This window comes from Heterobasidion irregulare (assembly GCF_000320585.1).
Source record: "Heterobasidion irregulare TC 32-1 unplaced genomic scaffold scaffold_10, whole genome shotgun sequence".
NCBI classification, from domain to species: domain Eukaryota; kingdom Fungi; phylum Basidiomycota; class Agaricomycetes; order Russulales; family Bondarzewiaceae; genus Heterobasidion; species Heterobasidion irregulare.
The window spans coordinates 1,281,046-1,298,607 of NW_009258206.1; the positions used below are offsets into that span (position 1 = coordinate 1,281,046).

The 17,562-nt window shown below is 52.6% G+C and overlaps 7 protein-coding genes across 7 annotated transcripts; 2 read left to right on the top strand and 5 right to left on the bottom strand.

Annotated features, from left to right (window-relative positions):
* Positions 1 to 121: 121 nt before the first annotated feature.
* On the bottom strand, positions 122 to 451 carry HETIRDRAFT_105442 (uncharacterized protein; the record flags this gene model as incomplete). Its single annotated transcript, XM_009552640.1, has 1 exon — positions 122 to 451. The coding sequence occupies one exon, from the start codon at positions 449 to 451 to the stop codon at positions 122 to 124; it is 330 nt and encodes a 109-aa protein (XP_009550935.1).
* Positions 452 to 1,369: 918 nt separating this feature from the next.
* Positions 1,370 to 4,363, top strand: HETIRDRAFT_421553 (uncharacterized protein; the record flags this gene model as incomplete). Its single annotated transcript, XM_009552641.1, has 5 exons — positions 1,370 to 1,512; positions 1,688 to 1,815; positions 1,868 to 2,047; positions 2,105 to 2,477; positions 2,533 to 4,363. 5 exons carry the CDS (start codon positions 1,370 to 1,372, stop codon positions 4,361 to 4,363), a joined length of 2,655 nt encoding a protein of 884 aa, XP_009550936.1.
* A 248-nt stretch (positions 4,364 to 4,611) lies between these two features.
* Positions 4,612 to 5,996, bottom strand: HETIRDRAFT_65464 (uncharacterized protein). The gene is made up of 7 exons (XM_009552222.1): positions 5,788 to 5,996; positions 5,657 to 5,729; positions 5,441 to 5,597; positions 5,212 to 5,376; positions 4,985 to 5,160; positions 4,760 to 4,929; positions 4,612 to 4,699 (listed from the first exon to the last, which is right to left on the bottom strand). The coding sequence occupies exons 1-7, from the start codon at positions 5,932 to 5,934 to the stop codon at positions 4,694 to 4,696; spliced, it is 894 nt and encodes a 297-aa protein (XP_009550517.1). The 5' UTR covers positions 5,935 to 5,996; the 3' UTR covers positions 4,612 to 4,693.
* A 567-nt stretch (positions 5,997 to 6,563) lies between these two features.
* On the bottom strand, positions 6,564 to 7,043 carry HETIRDRAFT_173930 (uncharacterized protein; the record flags this gene model as incomplete). Its single annotated transcript, XM_009552642.1, has 4 exons — positions 6,564 to 6,596; positions 6,647 to 6,736; positions 6,801 to 6,866; positions 6,927 to 7,043. 4 exons carry the CDS (start codon positions 7,041 to 7,043, stop codon positions 6,564 to 6,566), a joined length of 306 nt encoding a protein of 101 aa, XP_009550937.1.
* Positions 7,044 to 7,648: 605 nt separating this feature from the next.
* HETIRDRAFT_421556 (uncharacterized protein) lies at positions 7,649 to 10,105 on the bottom strand (the record flags this gene model as incomplete). The annotated part of the gene is made up of 7 exons (XM_009552643.1): positions 7,649 to 8,065; positions 8,113 to 8,241; positions 8,289 to 8,456; positions 8,514 to 8,825; positions 8,898 to 9,276; positions 9,330 to 9,430; positions 9,485 to 10,105. The coding sequence occupies 7 exons, from the start codon at positions 10,103 to 10,105 to the stop codon at positions 7,649 to 7,651; spliced, it is 2,127 nt and encodes a 708-aa protein (XP_009550938.1).
* A 512-nt stretch (positions 10,106 to 10,617) lies between these two features.
* On the top strand, positions 10,618 to 13,769 carry HETIRDRAFT_421557 (uncharacterized protein; the record flags this gene model as incomplete). Its single annotated transcript, XM_009552644.1, has 9 exons — positions 10,618 to 10,756; positions 10,811 to 11,319; positions 11,369 to 11,570; positions 11,616 to 11,844; positions 11,899 to 12,034; positions 12,087 to 12,262; positions 12,317 to 12,413; positions 12,465 to 13,044; positions 13,102 to 13,769. The coding sequence occupies 9 exons, from the start codon at positions 10,618 to 10,620 to the stop codon at positions 13,767 to 13,769; spliced, it is 2,736 nt and encodes a 911-aa protein (XP_009550939.1).
* Positions 13,770 to 14,957: 1,188 nt separating this feature from the next.
* HETIRDRAFT_37203 (uncharacterized protein) lies at positions 14,958 to 17,281 on the bottom strand. Its single transcript, XM_009552173.1, has 10 exons — positions 17,158 to 17,281; positions 16,995 to 17,102; positions 16,788 to 16,936; positions 16,643 to 16,734; positions 16,352 to 16,595; positions 16,234 to 16,302; positions 16,055 to 16,185; positions 15,881 to 16,000; positions 15,421 to 15,827; positions 14,958 to 15,346 (listed from the first exon to the last, which is right to left on the bottom strand). Exons 1-10 carry the CDS (start codon positions 17,274 to 17,276, stop codon positions 15,163 to 15,165), a joined length of 1,623 nt encoding a protein of 540 aa, XP_009550468.1. The 5' UTR covers positions 17,277 to 17,281; the 3' UTR covers positions 14,958 to 15,162.
* Positions 17,282 to 17,562: the final 281 nt, after the last annotated feature.

Genomic DNA, 17,562 nt, shown 5'->3' on the forward strand with positions numbered 1-17,562 from the left:
GGGGACTGATTTTAGAGACGGTCGATGAGAAAGGGTGTCTGTGGTCCGCCGGCGGCGGACCTGATAACGATACCAGTGACTTCGTTGTTTTAAGTGTGATCCCGACAAGTGTCCACCAACATTAACACGAGGCATCGGCGAGCTCGTCGGTAGGCAACAAGAACGGCCACCCGTATTCGTCACATTCGAAGTTGTTCGAAGGATTCATGCCATGTCCAGCGATGCCTTTGTCTGGCGGTGCGTAGAATGGGGTCGACACGGGATCAACAGGGACATGGCAGGACTGGTGCCGGAGCTCGCGTCTTTCTTGCTTACTAGGTAAGCGTGTTGGGTCGTAGTCCAAGTATGGTGTTATACGGTTGACCACCCTGCGGCCGACCAACTCTTCCTCTTCTTTCTCTCCCTCATCGTCGTCACACGAGCCCGAGTCATCCGCCCGTCTCTTCGCCATCAGACTCGCTAAAGTCGCCGTCCCAGCCCATCCCTGCAATGCATTGCGTTTCGCAGAAGCTCTCGTAATGCAGTCGACTTGCGAGAGATGGGCTGTGTTATCAACTATGTATAGTCCTCGTCCCCGCGCGTCTCGCTGGCTTTAGTTCCAGAAGAGTCGTCGCGGGACACTGACAAACCCCGCCAGCTTGCGCGTCAATAATTTGTTGTATTCGAGGCCGCACTAGTTTTGGCTATGGTAGATTTTTGAGCGAATGTTTAGAGGCAATCTGCCTGCGCTTGTGACATCATCGATGAAGCGGGGTTATCTGGTGTGGGAACGCGTGAAAACACATGCGTTCGGTGGCGCTATTCGGGGTCTATGCGGCTTAATGAAATGGGATCTTGATCAGGAACAGCCCATGGCTTAGTCACCGCAGCACATCTGGGGAGATCTGGTGTATTGACCGATTGAAGGCCGGTTGCCGCGTCGAATGCCAGGGTCGACGCCTCGAACGAGAACGTTCAGAGGCCAATCAGCTTTTCTCAGCATCATTGGGGATAGATCTGTTGGTGATGCGGTCGGAGGCGGGGAGTGGGACTGAGATGGACCGATTGGAAGTGCGGAACAGAAACGAGCGGGCGACTGGTTTCCATGTCGCGAGGACCTGGATACGGCTTGCGGGCGGTGGTGATGAAGCTCGAAATCGAACCCCGGCGGACGAGCGCGAGCGTCTCTTTCTGTTTTCTTCCTTCTCCTTCGTGTTTTTCCCAGTCGCCGGACTGCCCCTCATACGTCGCAGCCAGCCTGCGTCCGTTCTTTGAACCTCTGTCCCTCCTTTTCTTCGTCTTGCATCGCTGGCACTGGCAGGACCCAGTCCTTGAAATGCCCCTTGGATTCTTCGGCCGCCGCACTGTATTTTGTTGAGCTACGCGGTTCATGAGCGCCGTCTGTCTCTCACTTGTTCCCATCCTTCGTTGCATCGCGCTCTCTAGACTCGAGACAGGCCTCCTTCTGATCCCTCCGGCCCTCGAGGTCGTGTTTTCCCTGGGCTTGGTGTTTGCAGGATGGGGTGCGGGCAGGTGAGTGTCTGCTTCTGTTGTCGGTGCGCTGCGGAGCGGTCTGGAGGGCGGGCTGCATGTCTGACGAGTGCTGCTCGCGCCTCGGAGGCACATTGGACCAACGTTCCCAAAGCGGACGTTGTGTCCACGCACGCCGATCTCGCAGCCGACATAATGTCTGATGAGCCGATCACAGGCGACGGTTCCTTTTGGCGGCGGAGGGCCCGATCTACTTCCTCCTCTGTCTCCTGGACCTCCTGTCCCATCTCATCCCCGCGCTCGCCGACTCCCTCGCTGCCTTCAGAGCACTTGACATTCTCATCGGTGCGTCGCATCCCGTGCACCCCTCGACCCCTCTGATCGCGTGGCTGCTCAGCGGCCGCCTCCTTTCTCCCCATTCTCCTCTATACTTCCTTTCTTTATTCCTTCAAGCGCGCCGAGTTCTTCCCCAGCTTTCCTCGACGCTTTCGCACCTTCGCCATTCTCTTCTCCCTCGTAATCATTCCATTCATCGTCGCCACCAACGAAATCGGCTCCTTCATTGGCAACACATATCGTGAGCTCTCAAGCTATCCACACCCACTGGGCATAGTCTGTTATTGACGTGTATCAGGGCTTGTCAACTTTCCGGGGTCGTCAAAGGCCCAGCCCGCCATCGGCTCTAATGACCCCACCATTCAATTCGTCCGCGTCTTCTTCAACAGCCTCTCTCTCGCTCTCATGACAGTATACCAACTCGCTACGTTTGCGGTAGCATTCGTTCGCCTCGCTCGCGCCTTCCTCGGCCAACGAACCATCGAAGCCTCCTCAGGTACCTCGCAGGTGTCTTACCTCTTCCGCGGAACAGGCTGGATCGCCGTCGGCGTAAAGCTCGGGGCGATCGAGAGCGTCATCGGGTTTGCACAGGGCGACTTTGGCATTTTCTTCTTGCGTCGGCTACTCAGGATGCTCGGTAGGGCGTGTCTCATTATCGGTGTGGTCCGAGGGCAAGTCTTTCCCGCACCGCAAAAGTCGCCGTACGTGTTGATTCTATTTATATAGACCGGATACGCTGGAAAACTTCCAAATGCTCGATGCGGAACTGCGGGGCGGACGAGAGAAACATCGCTCGACGCGGTTCATCACGATATCAGGACCCGTGGCGGCGGGCGACACCCGCCAACGCAACTCGCACACGTCCACGAACCCTTCGTCTTTCCAGCCTATCGCGACTTTCTCCACATTTGGACTCAAGCAGCCCTTCAACCCCATGACGCCCTCCTCGCTTGGCGCGCGCTTCCCCCTCGACAACGCACCGCCATTGCCTACAATTATTCCCAACGCATCTGCGGCTTTCGCACGCCCACGGCCGCATCCGCTCACGCTGATGCCGCAGGGACAACGTGTCACAGTCTTCCAGCGGCACAACCGCGCACCGACACTCATCCTCCGTCTTTCCGACACCGACCTTCCCTCGCCCTCGACGATCATGGGCCACACGGCTCTGGAGCTCGAACGAGAGGATCCCAAGTCCCCGCCGATGTCTGTCGGATCCAGCATGGACACCAAGGTCTCGCACGTCGCCAAGTCCGTCGCTAGCGCGCCCCTTCCGCTCCTCGCGCGCCGCATCTCCGCCGCCCGCGGGTCCGGGTACGGCCCCGTCTTCCCCGTGCCGTCCGTGACGCGCAACTGGAGCACGAGCGCGGCGGACGCGGCGCGGAGTCGTGCGCGGCCCTTGGCGCAGGAGCTCCCGCGGTACATGCGCAGCAACGCGTATGCGGGGCGCGCGCGCGTCATGTCGGCGAGCAGCCTCGCGTCTGACTCGCTCGACGTCGTGCAGGACCTGTCCTCACGCTTCTCGAGCATCCCGCCGCGCGTCACGACCCGCGCTGCGCCGCGCTACGACGGCGCCGCGTACGGCTACGGCTACGACAACGCGTACGGCAGCGTCCTAGAGGAGCGTGCCGACACCGCGCGCAGCCTCGAGCGCGACAACAGCGGGAAGAGCACCGGCTCAGTCTCACGCGGCACTGGCTCCGCCAAACGCAAGCCTCCCCCAGTCATCCGCGCGTCCATGCTGCCGCCACTAGAGGTGCCGCCACCGCGCGCAGGCATCGAAGCCTCCGCCTACCCGATCTCGCCCCCGGACACCCTTTTCGGGAGCGAATTTGCGCCGTATCGCGGCCCGGCCGAGTTTGACCGCGATCCGCGCGCCTCCGCGGCCCTGACGCTGCCGGAGAGCATCCACTCCGGGCAGTGGATGTCCCCGGGGGGCTCCGCAGGGCCCGCCTCCCCTCCCGACGTCGAGGCGTACCGGCGCGGGCCGCCCACCGACCCTACGCCCATCACCGCGAGCGACCGCGCGCTGACGAGCGCGGGCTCGACGGAGATGGAGATCCCGTGGCTCATCAACACGGAGCTCGCGGACGAGACGGAGACCGCGTGGCGCAACTCGCTGTCCGTGCCCTACTCGGCCGTCGCGCCATCGAGCATCGCGTCGCCGCCTGGTGAATACGCGCGCGGCGAGTCCGTGCTCGGCGCGCTGGCGCCCCCGCGGACGCGGATCAAGAGCATCGGGCGCGCGCCGCGGCGGCGCACGCCGACGCCGACGAGCGTGTCGTTCTCGCGGGACAGCGTCGCGCCGACGGTGGAGGAGCTCCCCGTGGATGCAGTCGAGCGCGCGAGCCGCCGCGCGTCGGCGGCGACGGCGCGGTCCGGCAGGTCGGGCAAGTCGTCTAGGTCGGGGAGGTCGGTGCTGGTGAAGAGCAGGACGGGCTCCGACGCGGCGCGCGCACCTGCCGGGGCGGCGCTGACGAGGCAGGATTCGGGGGTGCTCGGGAAGGAGGATCAGGAGTACGTGCGGAGGAGCTTTATCGAAGCGGACGGGCGGTGACGGCGTGAGGGGTTTTTTTGTTTTCTTTCGCGGGTCCGGGACATTTTTGATTCTTTTTCGCATTGAATTAAGTTGATCTTGTTTTCATGCGTGCGTACACAGAAGGCTGGCGACGGCCGACTGGACGGTGCCATCGTGTTTTTATGTAACTTTTATTATCCATTTTATATACAGCCCTCTGTTTGTCAGTACACTATCCACGGGTGAATAGACCGTTACGCGTCTTACTGTCGTCACGCTGGAAGCCTGCATATAACGTAGTCTGAATAAAATACGTATGTATAGTAAGTACAAAGGTCAAAGACAAGAGAGGGAGACGACAATGCAAGATCAATTCTGGGCACACGAGTGGCTGATGAGCAAGATGAAGAATGGACAGTCAGTGGAATCGCGAACCTCTGGTATCCTGAAGATGGTGATTTCCTGCTGTTTGAAGTAGCGTCGATTCTCTTCGTCGACGAGGACGAGGTTCAGGTAGTACCGCGTGCTGAACTTCTTGTTGACATCACGGAACGTCGGCGTGAGGTCGAATCCGCCGAGGAACAACCGGATCGGAATCGTCTCTCCTGGAAGACAATGAATATTGGGGTGTCCGGTAGGAGTTTTGCAGAAGGAATATACCTCGCACGGGTGCGCCGTCCATGATCTCAAATTTGGTGATGGTCTCGCTCTCGTTGTATTGATTCGGCGGCGAGCCCGTCGTCTCCCTCCGTATGATCGACAGCTCCATGTGCTTGATCTTTATGCGGACGAGCAGAAAGTAGATCTTGCCGACGATGACGTCCTTCAAGTGATATCTGCACTACCAAAGGTCAGCACAGCAAAAAGAAGGCGATGCAGGTACGCGCTTGGACTTGTTGTACTCGAACTCGATGTGCAGGCAGTCTTCGATCCCAACCTCCATTTTGATGGAATTATTGCTATCTGGAGGCATGCGGAAGGAATGGACCCATATGTCCTTGTCCTTCGTGACGTCGGCCATCCTCCGCGATATTGTGACCCGCACAAAGTACCTGCGCACCAAACACCCCGTCGGTCAGCGATAGACTCTGAGCAGGGGAGAGATGCACGACGCACCGCAGCTTGACGTTGATTCCCTGGTAGCTCTCATACTGTTTCTCGACATTCTTGAACAAAAAGTCGAACGTCTGGGCTTGGCGCAGCTCGCCCGGCGCCGCGAGCTCCTGCGAAAGCGAAAGAAACTCCTGGTGATGGCCCCGATCATAGAACAACTCTACCCGTCGTCGGTCAGCGCCCACGACGCTCGTCCCAGCCGACGGCTTCCCGGCTCACCGATATTCCCCACAAACTCGACCTTAATCCCGTCGTGCACTATCTTCTTGCCGTCACGCACTCTAACTGTGACCTGGGGCAGGAAGCGTACATCGGGCTGTGCACAATCGAGACGGGGCAGGGAGACGCACCTGGCCTGTGACGGCGTCTCCGTCGTAGTACACAGGGCACGAGACGATGCGGTCCTTCTCGCCCTTGACATCCACTTTCTTCCTAATATCCTCCCCCTCCAGTCTCACGTCGACGTCCACCGGTGACGCGAAGAAGTAAGTCGCCATGTAAATTGCGCAGCGTGTCGGACGAGATGCCTGCTTTCCAGTCGAGTAGCGAGATAGGTCGGTTACTGATACAACGCAAGGATATTTACGACGGAAAGAACACGGTGGATGCGAGTAGTAGAGGCCCACGCAGACGCGCTCAGCGGAGTTTCCGACGCGGCTGCAGCGCTGTGCCTGGCTGCAAGCACGGTGACCCGGGGCCGACCTGCCAGCTAATTACCACTTTAGAGCCCCCGGGGACATCGGCCGGTTGTTTTGTGTTGAATTTTGTCGTCCACTAGACACACAATGAGGAGCCATGGCATACGCTCGAGCGCTTGAGAATACAATGAGAATATTTCCCAATCACCCTTGTGATTAGCTGTTTCTGAAAATCGCCAATGCCACGCTCATTTTTATTTTTACTACAGCGAAGCCGCTGAGTATTGGTGTCGACGACGGGCGGAAGGAGTGTGTATGCACAGACAACTCAGCGGCGGGCTCAACTACGAGGCCACAATCCTACAATCAAGCCAGCTCCGTAGAATCAGTCTGATGCTATCTCTGCGCATTGTGGGCGCCCACACATGCACCAACGCAATTCAAACCCCGTCGTACGCTACTGCGCCTCACATATGCGATCAGCTACTTCAGAGACAAGCTGCCCATGTCTCCGAAGAACACTGATTGCATCTTTGTTGAGTGCCACAGCGCATATTGCGGGAAAACCTACCTTTTCCCCCACTCTCCAATATTTCTTTGCTGCCCGAGTGCCTTCAAAGAAATTCACCATCAACGGCTTCATAAGATCTGCGACATCGTTCTGAACAGAAAAACAACATATCAGTTTCAAGATAATATTTATGGGGTGTCAAGATGATACGTACCACGATCTTTGCCGGCGTCCATTCCCATTCCCCGCGTGTCATTTCAACTGGCACCAGGCATGATAACTGTCGAACATAACAAGCGGTCAGAAGATGTTAATAAGCCGTAGTGAATGGTTCACTTACAATGTCAAGCACTCGTCCGGCCACGTCCCAAGGGGTGCATAACGGTTCAGCACACTCTCTATCAGCCCAAGCCTCATCTAAAACGGGATAGACGAGCAGGCGGGGATTCGACTTCATCAGTAAGTTGGGAAGTCCCCTGAAACGCCCTGAAACGCCCTGAAATAGGGCATTTCAGGGTTTCAGGCGAGTTTCAGACACCCAGTCTACAGGTATCCTAATTTGGGGTTTGCAGGTCATTCAGGTACTTCAATTTCAGCCGTCTCAGCGCAACCAGTCACTTTCAGCATCACTAGTCATTTTCAGCGCGGCAAGTCACGTCAGACTGCCAGTAGCTTAGATGTTCAGCTGTTTCGTCACATTCAGAGGTTGTCAGAATATCAGAGTATCTTTCTGTCAGACTGTTTGATCACATCAGACCATCAAAGTATCAGACCCTCAGATTACAAGTCATCGGAAAGCACATCAGAGCAGACAGACCATACAGGGGGCAGAGTTGTCAGGTTAGCTTTCAAATGGATGCGAAGCGCGAGAAATAAGCACGAGAAATGCACGTATTATAAGCTGAAGAATTGAGATACAGCAGAGGGAAAACCACCGGCGTCTCGCTGCACCTCCTTTGCTCCAGCAAACAATCAAGAACCTAGCTATTGAGATATCAATGAATGCAATGATGTATATGCAGGAGAATCACTCACCGAATCTCGAAAGAGGTGGGTAGAACATCAAGCGTCATCGTAATCATCCTCGTCAGTCTCACCACACTGAGTGCGATCGAGACAATCCTCATTGTCCTCATAATCATTATTCATACCATCATCTTCGGCATACCGATCGTCGCTGTCATTAAGTCTGTCGTCATCCAATAGATCGTGCTCATCGTTACTTGGAGGGGGGCTGCTACGGTCAACGATCGCGTTTTCGTCGTCGTCAAAGCCCCGATCCTCAATGTCATCGCCGTTTGCCAAATAACGGCTGATTCGTTCAGCCAGCTCGTCCTGTCGGTGTGGTTTCTTGAGGAAGGTCCGAATCGTGAGTCCCTGCCGCAAGTCCTGTGTCTTTGTTCCACAGTGTTCCTCTGAGAAGCTCGTGTTTAAAGGCTTGAAGGAACCAGTGGAATACGCTAAAAACGCGCGTTTAACCTGAAAAGCTATGAATATAAACCAATTGACAAGAACAGCACACTCACGGCCAGTACAGCAAGACAGAGCGACCCGACAGGGTAATACTTCTGTGTGAAAATAGACCCCTGCGTCGATTTGACGTGCATTGCTAGAACCTTCACAATATAGATTGATTGCATTGCACCCTCGGGGCGCTGTGCAGAGCATGAGCAGGACTCAAATAGAGAAAAATTACACGCACCTCGGGATCTGGCGTAGCCCAGTACGCAGCCCCGTATTTGGGCTGTAAAGCCTTCTGGACAAAAGCCTTCACAGTGTTCTTATTGCCCAAAGAAGCGACAGTAGACTTCACTGCCTGGATGGCCTTCGTTTGAAACCTGCGATGCCAATCATAGACGGCCTGGCGTGCCTAACGGTAGTTCTGGAGATTATTGTGCATCAAAAGGGAGAGAAAGTGGTGACTTACAATGAGATAGACTTTATCGCGGACCGGCATCGGTGTGTACTTGATACCAGGACAAACTAAGTTGATGGTTTGCTGAAGGGCTGTACGGAAAAGCGTCACGCCATCGTCGCCGTCAAGATTCCAGGGGTCGTCTTGAATGCCGTAGAAGTCAAGAAGAGTCGGAATGATTTTGGAGTCCCAGTGTTTCTTCGCCCACTCAGGAAGCTGTGATTTCGAGAGTGACTTTGCTGGACCGACTTGAGATCGTGGCCGACGCAAGGCATTCATGTCTACGGGTGTTTCGTCCTCATTCAGTGCGACAACGACCGTGTTCTATTTCAGAGAAGGTGCAGAAGAAGGGGGATTACATTATACAATTCGAATCAAAGTGTTGGTGGAACGTACCAGCTTACGAGTAGACGCTTTTGCCTTCATGGCATCCTCCTTAGGTGTAGCAACATTGACATCCGTAAATCCCCCTTCTATGTCTGAATCCGGACTCCCCTCCTCAGAGTCGATATTTCTCTCTTCTGAACGAGAGATTCGAGGCTTGATGCGGCGAATTGTAGCCTGGGGAACGGACGGAGTTCGGCGAGCTTGTTGGATGAGGGTAGAGGGAAGCAGCATGCAGGAGGGTGTCTTCGAATGAAGTGAAGGGGACGTAGCGGTATGACCCTTCAGCTTAGAAGACACCTTCTCGCGCCAGTCTGCCTCGAGAGCAGAATGTTGTGCTCCCTTACTCTTCTTTCTTGCTGGTGCGGACAAATTGGACAATTCCGCAGTCCTAGTAGACGATAGATGAGTTGAAACTTGGAGAGATCACAGATAGATACTTACAATAAGGTTCGTTTCGGGGCTCGCGCTACTTCTCGTACAGCAGATACTGATAGGCGGACCTCTGCTGCCCTTGCCTTGCGCTTTTCTGCTTGAGTACGGTGCTGATGAGCGGGAAGAAGATAAGCTGTGATCAGATAAGATCATCAGGCACTTACCTTTTTTGAACTGGCAGGTGACTTGGTCGAGCCATCCATCACATCCATATCGTCGCTGACGATGCCGCCGTCCTCTTCATCTTCGTGAATGTGCCTCTGGTACGAGATCTTCCTGTCATGAATACTATCATCAACATCCATAGCTGTCAAGTTATTAGCTTCAACCAATCCATCTGTCGCCGGTATGTCTTCGTTCCTGTCTCTCTCGTCTACTGAAGCATTGAGATAAGCTTCTTCAGCGCGATCCTCTCGACGTCTCTGATCCTCAAGCTGAGCCAACTTCTTTATCCCTTCAGCCTCAGACTTCTTTGCTGCCTCTGTAGACTGGGACTTAGCTTGTACAACGCTGGCCTTTGCAGAGCGCTTGGCCTGTGCGCTCTTTGCAACCTCAGCTCGGGTACGTTTGAACAACCCAGCACTATTTGCGGGGTGTGGGTTGATTGACCGTTGACTACGGCGCATTGGTTTGTCCACATGATGCCCCTCCTTTGCTTGGAAGTCGCCTGATTGCCGATCTGCAGGGACCTGCCATCTGCTCAGTGTCTCCTTGTTCGCTTGGGGGTTGCCTGATTGCCGATTTTCAGAGACCTGCCGTCTGTTCAGTGCCGGTGAGTACAGCATTAGACTCTAGGGCATATGAGTCATAGGCCTCACGTTGACACCGACTCCTTTCTAACGACAGGCGAAGCGCTCAGTTCTTTCTTCTTCGATGAGGAAGAACTTGAGTTCGGATGTCAGCCAACAGTATTTGTTCAAGGTGATGTATATTCAACGTACTGCGCAGTCAAGCTGATTGCATTATCCTCGTCGATTATGGTATGCGAAGCTCTCTCTTGGGATTGATTAGTCGAAGCTGACGTCCATGTTTGTTTTGCTGTAGCCGAAACCATGAGGAAAATCGCAGTGCTGCCTGGAGAAGAGGATGAGATGACTTGGAAGAGATGAGTTGCTCAGTGCAACGTGGACGCGCATATGCGCTAATTGGCGACGGAATTAATGTTTACCTCCACGCTAGCGACTGTTTGCTGAACCCCAACCCTAGTATATCGTTGCACCTTTCACGGTCAAATCCGTCATCCCTATCCCCCCCTCCCTCTCCTCTTCAAAGTAAACCTTGTATCATCTTCATCAATATGAACTTTTTTTGTGACCCCTGCAACCGTTCCTTCCGTAAACACGCTGGTCTCAAAAAGCATCTCGTTGCACACCACTGGCATTTCAAGGGCCCGGAAGTCCCTCGCTCGACATTCCGCTATCACAGCAAGCTTGATGGTACATCTTTTATTAATAAATGAAGCTCATTCTGATATCCTTTCTGCCTGTCAGCAAGGCCCTGCAACAGTGGTGGCAATTTTGTGCCACGTAATGCATCCCCTGAACCGCCAGATCATGAATCTGTTGACTGGACACCCTTCCCTGACCGACCAACATTTGAATGCGCAAGCCTCCTATTTGAGAAGATGCGTGCGTCTATCGGCAGCATCAACGAACTCTTCAACATTCTCGCGGCTAAGAATGTGCTGGATAATGCCGGTGAGAATATATTTGCGAGTGCACGGGATATGTATAATACTATCGACAGCATCCCATTCGGCGACTTACCGTGGCACTCGTTCGGAATCAAATATGCAGGCCCAGTCGACAAACACTCTCCTTCATGGAAGACAGAAACATATGTAATTCACACTCGAAACGCAAGCGATGTTGTCGCTCGTATTGTGAATAACCCAACATTCGATGGAAAATTCGACTATACCGCATTTGAGGAGTTTGTTGGTCCTCATGAGCAGAGGTTTTCGAACCTAATGTCCGGTCGATGGGCCTGGAAGAAATCAGTCAGTAGATTCCTTTCTCTTGAGTACATTTCCTGATATTCTTTGCTAGGATGTGATTGCAGAAGATCCGGGAACCCACGGCGCGATGCTGGTGCCCATTGTACTCGGTGCAGACAAAACGACAGTATCCGTCGGCACAGGCAACACAGAATTTCACCCGCTCTATATCTCAGTTGGGAATCTAGACAACTCTGCGCGGCGTGCTCACGGATGTGGCTTGATTCCTTTATCATTTTTGTCAATCCCTAAGAGTATGTATCTCCTTTCGCTATCTCACTTTTGCTGACATACAAAAGCTTGTCGACAATTCACAGAAGATAATGAATACCGCCTTTTTCGCAAGCAGCTCTACCATGCATCGATTGCACACATACTCAGCCCATTGCGGGATGGAATGACAAGCCCAGTTGTCTTGCGCTGCCCAGATGGGCACTTTCGGCGCGCAATCTATGAAATCGGGCCGTTCATTGCCGACTATCCCGAGCAAGTCGTGTTGGCTGGAATTGTGCAAGGATGGTGTCCGGGGTGAGTTTATAATCTCCATGTGCTCTTATCTCGAACTAAGCATTTCACAATCAGATGTCTTGCGCAACCGCATAGGGGCGCTTTTGATGATGCCGGAGACCCGCGCTTTCACGCACATACCCATCAGCTCCGAGAGACTTTTGATTCTGAAACCCTATGGTACACTTATGGCGTCGTTGAGAATGTCATCGTGAGTATTAAGAATCTATTATTTCATTTGTCACTTAACATTCCTGCACTAGCCATTCACAGATTTTTTCCCTCGTGCCGATATCTATGAACTGATCACTCCGGATTTACTTCATCAACTCATCAAAGGAACTTTCAAAGATCATCTCGTGACGTGGATCCAGGACTACCTCGAGTTGACACATGGATCGACAGAGGCAAAGAAGATCCTTGACGATATTGATCGCAGGTATGTTTTTATATATGGATTCAACACTAGCCCAGACTGATAATTGCTGCGTAGGATTGCCGTAGTCCCTGCCTTCCCTGGCCTTCGACGATTCCCTGAAGGACGCAATTTCAAACAATGGACTGGCAACGATTCAAAGGCGCTCATGAAGGTACGCTTTGATAAGATGGCTGACTTAGAAATTTGATAACATAAGTTACAGGTCTTTCTTCCTGCAATTGTCGGATATGTGCCTGATGCCATGGTTCAATCAGTCGCGGCATTTCTTGACTTCTGTTACCGTGCACGGCATTCCGCGCACACGACAACCACCCTCAATGCTATGGACCATGCACTTACCCGGTTTCATCACTACCGTGTCATATTTCAGGAGTCTGGCATCCGGCCGGATGGGTTTTTCCCCCCGCGTCAGCATTCACTCGTACATTATGTTACAAGGATCAAACAGTATGGCTCCCCTAATGGACTTTCATCCTCAATCACCGAGTCAAAACATATTGAAGCCGTCAAGAAACCGTGGCGCCGGACAAATAAGCATATGCCCCTCGGCCAGATCCTCCGTATCAACACCCGAAATAGTCAGCTAGCAGCGGCACGAACGGAATTCACACGCCGTGGGATGCTTGATGGAGATGTACTTTCAGATGCTTATCGAGAAGCTGGTTTGCGCGCCGAAGAAGATATTGAAGATGCCGAAGATGCAAGATACAGTGATTTACGAGATGCAGAGGATGTCGATGGGCCACATACCCAGTCGATGGTAAAACTTGCTTTGAAATCAGGTCAGCTCTTGCTCCTCATGCCGAAAATCATTTCTAAGTCGAGATCCTCTTGAGCAGCACACACCAAGATGATCTATGACCTCGCGCAGGAACTTGGCCGCACAGGCCCCGAATTGAAAACATTAATGCAACACTTCTTATTCGAGCAACTCTACGGACATGGCGAGCATGACATCACCGCAGACGATATCTCTGCAGATGACTTGCCTCGCTTTAAGGGACGATTGTCGATATACCATTCTGCCACCATCACTTTCTATTGCCCCACGGAGCTCGCAGGCATTGGGGGTATGCGCCGTGAGACAGTTCGGAGCACACCACGATGGTATGGGAAAGACGAGCGCCGCGACACCGTTCTTGTCCAGGTCGGCCCTGAAGATGATCTCATGCGGGGTATGCTTGTTGCGCGTGTGCTCCGCTTCGTTTCATTCATTCATCAGGGTGTGCGATATCCATGTGCTATAGTGAATTGGTTTGTACCGAAGGACAACGAACCGGATCGACTGACTGGGATGTGGATTGTGAAGCCAGAGAAGTTGAATGGACAAAGAAGTATCGGCATTGTCCATGTTGACACTATCTTCCGTGCTTGCCAGCTGATCGGGGTGTATGGCACGACACCCATTCCTCTCGACTTTCATTTTTCTTACTCGTTAGACACATTCAAAGAATTCTATGTAAACTCCTATGTAGATTACCATGCACATGAGTCTAGTATAATGTAGGCTCTCATACTTCAGATCTGAACCTCTGCACTGTCGGAAGTCCTGAAGTTCGATCGGTCTGAAACTTTGAGGTGTCGGAACCTCTGAATGCCGCACTGGCTGGTAGCCCTGGCATATATGAGACCTCTGATGATTCAGAAACGATCTTCACATTGTCCTGAAGACCATGAAAACTCTGAAGCCCTATCGGCACTTATCTGATGATCTGAAGAGCTCTGAAGGCCTGCGGCAAGTCTCACCAGGTCGTTCAGGCTCTCAGCAGACACGACAAAGTGCTGATGTTTAGCTGAGGCTCAGTCAATATAGTCTCGTACCAAACTATGTCGAGGTCGAGCTGTTGATTCAGGCGAGCGAATCAAAGATAGATCCAGATTTGAAATGGAATGGACGCACTAGCGTAAACTGATGCCCAACGGCCACTATCTGGGCCTCCTTCCACTGCCGCCATTGACTTCTCCGACCAAAATTACTCTTGAACCTTCGGATCTTTATCACACTGCCTTCCTGTGATGGCGGAGGGTTTCTCGATCAATCAGATTTACGAACATTTTAATATAGCGACTCACTTGAAGGTAGTTGTATTTCTCGTCATGTATTTTGACTGCACCTACGGTCAACGAAACCCAGTGATGCATGTGAATGCTGGGGTGGCAGACGAGGAGATAGGGTGCGTACGTTGTTTGAGAGCAGATGCGATCGACTGCAACGTCTTACGATCGCATGGTAGCGCAACGCTGGAATCTGAAACTTTGGTGGGCATGGTATGAGGCGATGATCAATGGTATGGGGAGAGATTGAAGCTCTGATATAGGCGTGCACATTGGTGGATGTTGGCTTTAAGACCGGTGCAAGGATTGTGGCAATCACGGTTCCATGGCAAACTTTGACAGCGATGACGGCAAAAGGCCTTTGCACCGATGAGTCCATAACAACAAAGGCCCTCGGTTGCAGCTGTAACGGCCATATGTCAGCGTTAGAGAGCAATAAAACGCCACAATGACTGAACAAGCTTAGAAAAAGCAGTCGATGGCCAGAGCGAAGTTTGATGGATTCGACGGCAAAGCGTTGGCCAAAGACCATTAGTACGAGTTCATTCTGGCCTATGCAAAGCCACCGTTGAATCAGTGGTCAACCGCAGGTATTCCTGAGAGTCAATCGTTGTTTGGAAATGGGCGAATCCAAGTACATACCAGTTACTCGGCGAGAACGGCGCCAACGTCATTATTCCGTATCGTCCACGCGTCGTGGTGAGATAGAGCAGGAGACGGGTAATTCCAAATATATATGTACATTGCAGCATGTAGCCCAAAGGGAGCCGAAACTTTGGACAGCTTGAAGATGGAGCCAAGCTATAAGTACGAGATGTCATAGTATAACAACGACAAGACAGAAATCAGAAATCCCTGAGGTCAAGTTCTATTGACTCCAAGACTTGCGACTCGAAGTCTTTCTTCGGCGTACCCTTAGATACGCTCACACCGCTCGATAGAGTAGAGGGAGGTAGAGGAGACACAGAGCCCGAAGTGGCAGCTCGGGCACCAAGGGAAGGCGTTCCGTTTGCATGAGGTGTGCTTGGCCTACGCATGTTTTTGTTCGCACAAAAGAGAAGCCATGGGCGTTTCGAAACGAGCGTGAATAAGCGATCACAAACCTGGAAGCATACATCCGCGGGACGGTTCGAAGTCGAGCACTTGGATCCGCAGGCACAGGCGTCCCAGCCCCGCTCCGGGCCAACTTCCGCTCTTTCCGCTTGCGTTCAGCCTCCAAGAGCTCCGCTTTCCGCACAGCCTCCATATTAGCTTTTCGGTTGCGTTCATTTACCTTTGCTAAAATATCGTCGGGCTCGTCCTCTGGCCCCGTCTGGCCATTATGCACGGCAGCGCGATCAGCCAACTCTCTCAGCTGTACATCGATATTTCCGACCTCCGCTCTGTCGTTTCGCCTCAGGGCAAGCGTCCGAGCTTGAATTAGCCGTGATTTCTCCATCGTAAAAGATACTCCGGACTGTTTGTGGTTTTGTATTTGGCTTTTGCGAGCAAGCATCGCCGTTATGTCGCTCTATCATGAGCGGCTCAGTGACGCGTGAGTGACTCACCACGAACTGCACAAACCTCTGTTAGTGGCTGGCTGACCAACTTGATGAGCTGCGCATTCTTTTTCTCAATCTGTCGCTTTCCAGGCATCTTGAGGCGGTCATGCTCATAGACCATCATCAAGCGGTCAAACTCTCGCTAAAGCCACTTCAGAAGAAGGCTCAATCACAAGAAGTACGTTTCGGAACCAACCTGTGTGAACATGGCATTGGAGACTTTGTCCATAGGAAATGCTCTCAAGGACTGGCCATGTTTGAGGTCGACAGTTTGATTGGCAATCTGTTCATTTATCTTGTATGGTTTGATGGAATCGATGGATAAGCCTGCGTGATATGAGTAGGCAGCCAAGACGAAAGCAGTGCTGAGCATACTTTGTATCTCGCATATGCGATATACTGGCTGTCCGTCATCAACACCAATGAGGTACCGTACCCATGCACCTACAAATGAGGTTTGAAGTTGGGATCTCGATCGTAGGGTATGTCTCACCTTTGACATATTCTTCAAACCATGGCGACAAGTAGTGTTTTGCGAGCATGTCGCGAGATAATCGAACCTTCTCAAGATCTTGCAATGTCACACGATCTTCATCTGGATGAGCCCTGTTCAGGAGTTTCCTCTCTTTCTCTTCCTCTTCCTCTAACTTGCTGATTTGGCCATCCTCTTCTTCTGCAGAATCCGTCTCCATTTCCATCGAGGACGCTGAATGTTCGCGTTTTGGGGACATGTGGAACTGGAAGAGGTCAGAGCAGATTCTTGCGATGCATGATCGAAACGTACACGTTTCTTCTCATCTTTCGCTTTCCGCTTCGCTTTCAACTCATCCAACTTTGATGACTTTTCTTTCGTGGCGCCTCGGACGGCATGATGCCCTAAGAAGAGAAGGAAGTGAGAAGATACTCTGAGCAAATGGGAATGTGTGCACGTTTTGCGGCTTTGGACACAGTATCCCCGTCACCAGACTTCTGTGCTTTGAGCATTTGGATGAGATTCCGCTTGTCTTGTATCCTCTGCATCTCTTCAAGGCGCTGAGCAAGAACCTCCTCGCGCTCAATTTCTGGCATGCTTAATAGACTTGACCGGTGGAGTCGTCAGCTCAGACAAGGATATGAGGGCAAACGCTATTACACACTTCTGACGGTCAGCCTCATCGATATACTTCCCGTCAAATGGATAGGGATTGAGATCCTCGATCTCTTCTTCGCTTTCTGGTTCATCTTCAGATGTATCAAGTGCAACACTAAGAAAATACTCTGTAATGTTTTGAAGTGAGAACGGAAGACAAAGCAACGCACTCTGGCTTGCGTCGTTTCGATCTAGAACTCTTCGTCTGACGTCGCTTTCGCTTCTTTTCCGATGCACCAGCGAGTTCCAGCAGCTCGTCAGAAAAATCACCCTCCGAGTCGGTCGCCATTGATGATAGTAGTGAGCAGAGGGGTGGGATGATGGAAAGTTGAGACAGGCAAAGGCCCAAGGCGCCACGCTCGGGTGACAGGAGTATGGCACGTGCGCGGATCGGTTCAGCCGCACTACGGGCTTCCAATATTTCATCATAGATCTAACCGGTTGCTCTCAGAATAAGAAAGCTCACTCCGACCTTCTGCGCCAAAATATCTACGAATACGCACTTCGGTCTTATCTTGCGAATGACTTTGTTCTCTCTCCTGCTGGCTTGTCAGGACTTTGTTGGGGTCAAATGA